This window comes from Rhea americana, unplaced genomic scaffold (genome assembly GCF_003343005.1).
Source record: "Rhea americana isolate MKP2758 unplaced genomic scaffold, rheAme1 scaffold_138, whole genome shotgun sequence".
NCBI lineage: Eukaryota > Metazoa > Chordata > Aves > Rheiformes > Rheidae > Rhea > Rhea americana.
This window is the reverse complement of record NW_028185461.1, coordinates 657487-658860: the sequence shown is the minus strand read 5'-3', so window position 1 is coordinate 658860 and position 1374 is coordinate 657487. Positions and strand designations below refer to the sequence as shown.

At 64.8% G+C, this 1374-nt stretch overlaps 1 protein-coding gene across 1 annotated transcript in view; it reads right to left on the bottom strand.

Moving 5' to 3' along the window:
- The window catches only part of USP43 (ubiquitin specific peptidase 43), a 15021-nt gene that overhangs the window by 8245 nt on the left and 5402 nt on the right, over positions 1-1374 (bottom strand). The window contains exon 2 of the mRNA XM_085298346.1: positions 39-206. Coding sequence (XP_085154472.1) covers positions 39-206 — 168 coding nt within the window. The remainder of the gene's footprint in view (positions 1-38; positions 207-1374) is intronic.

The window sequence follows — 1374 nt, the reverse complement described above, 5'->3', positions numbered from 1 at the left end:
GCGGCGAGGGCGAGCCGGGGCCGCCGCGGGCCACCCACCTCGTCCTGGCGGCGGGGCTTGGGCGCGGGCGAGGAGGAGCCCAGGTCCTCGTGCAGGCGGCCGAGCAGCCAGAGCAGGAACTCGAGGGCGTCGTGCTGCGCGTTGCCCCGGAACTGCGAGCTGTGCTGCGACACGATGCTCTGCAAGGCAAGGTCCCGGCGGCGCCGCTAACGAAGGCCGGCTCGTTAGCGCCCGCCCCGCGCCACGGCGGGGCAAAGCTGCTCTTTGCAAAGAGCCCGGCGAGCCCAGGAGAGCCCAACGCTCCGACCGGGCCGAGGATGCGAGCTTGGGGTCTGCGAGGTCCATCAGCCTGGCAGCCCGCAGTCACTTTGCTCTCGCGGAGGAAAAGCAAAGAGCCGCTTCCTCAGCTCAGCTGCAAAACTTCTGCTTTGCCAGCACTGGAAAAAAATCCTAATCATCCGTGCAATTTTTTTTTTAATCAGCTGATGGGGAAAGCCTGGACCTGCCAGAGCGATGGGTCGCAGCAGCACGCTGCAAACCCCTCGGCTTCACCACCTCCGGCCGCAGCACACGCACGATGCCTCCACGGGGAAATACCCCGAGCGGAGCCCAAAATCCCCCACAATCCCCAAATCAGACCCTGACACTCCTTCCCCGCCTGCCACCAGCGTTAGGGGTGCCCCACGCCCGGGAGGGCCCGCCGCGCCGGCGAGCGCTCGCACGTAAAACGCGCCACGGACTCGGCTCGACAGCCCGCGGGGCTTTGCAGCGTCCCGTAAATCCGCCCTGCTCTCACAGGGCTGCAAAAGATCTTACTTTAAAGGCAGATAAAATAAATAAATAAATAAATAATGGAGCTGGAAATTCATGCAACATGCAGATAACCACCCGGAGGGAGGAAATTCAAAGGCTAGAAGGTTTTTTCTTTTCTTTTTCTTTTTTTTTTTTTGCCCTCCTCTTTTCTTTCCACGCTCCGTGCCTAAGCGCAGGTCTGGGAGGAGAAGGTACAGCACAGAAACACTGCGCCCCCTCTTACACGGGCTCTGTGCACGGCTGCAAGGAAAGGAAAGGAGATGAGGAGCCTGCTCCGGCGGGAATCGCCGCCTGCTCCCCAGCGACTGCCCTGCGCAGCCCCCCGCACCGCTCGGGGCGGCGGAGGGAGGGAGGCAAAGCGGTGCGCGGCCCAACGTCACCCTGCGGGGAGAGGGAGGCAGCGAGAGAGAGGGGGACGTGGCGCTGCGAGCGGCGCCCGTCGCCGAGCTCGCTGGGGCACGCGGGCCGCCACGCCACGCCACGCCAGGCGCGAGCTCCGGCGCTGCGCGGGGCGCACCGCTCCACGGCTTCGTCGCAGGGCGCAGTCCCGGCCGAGGGCAC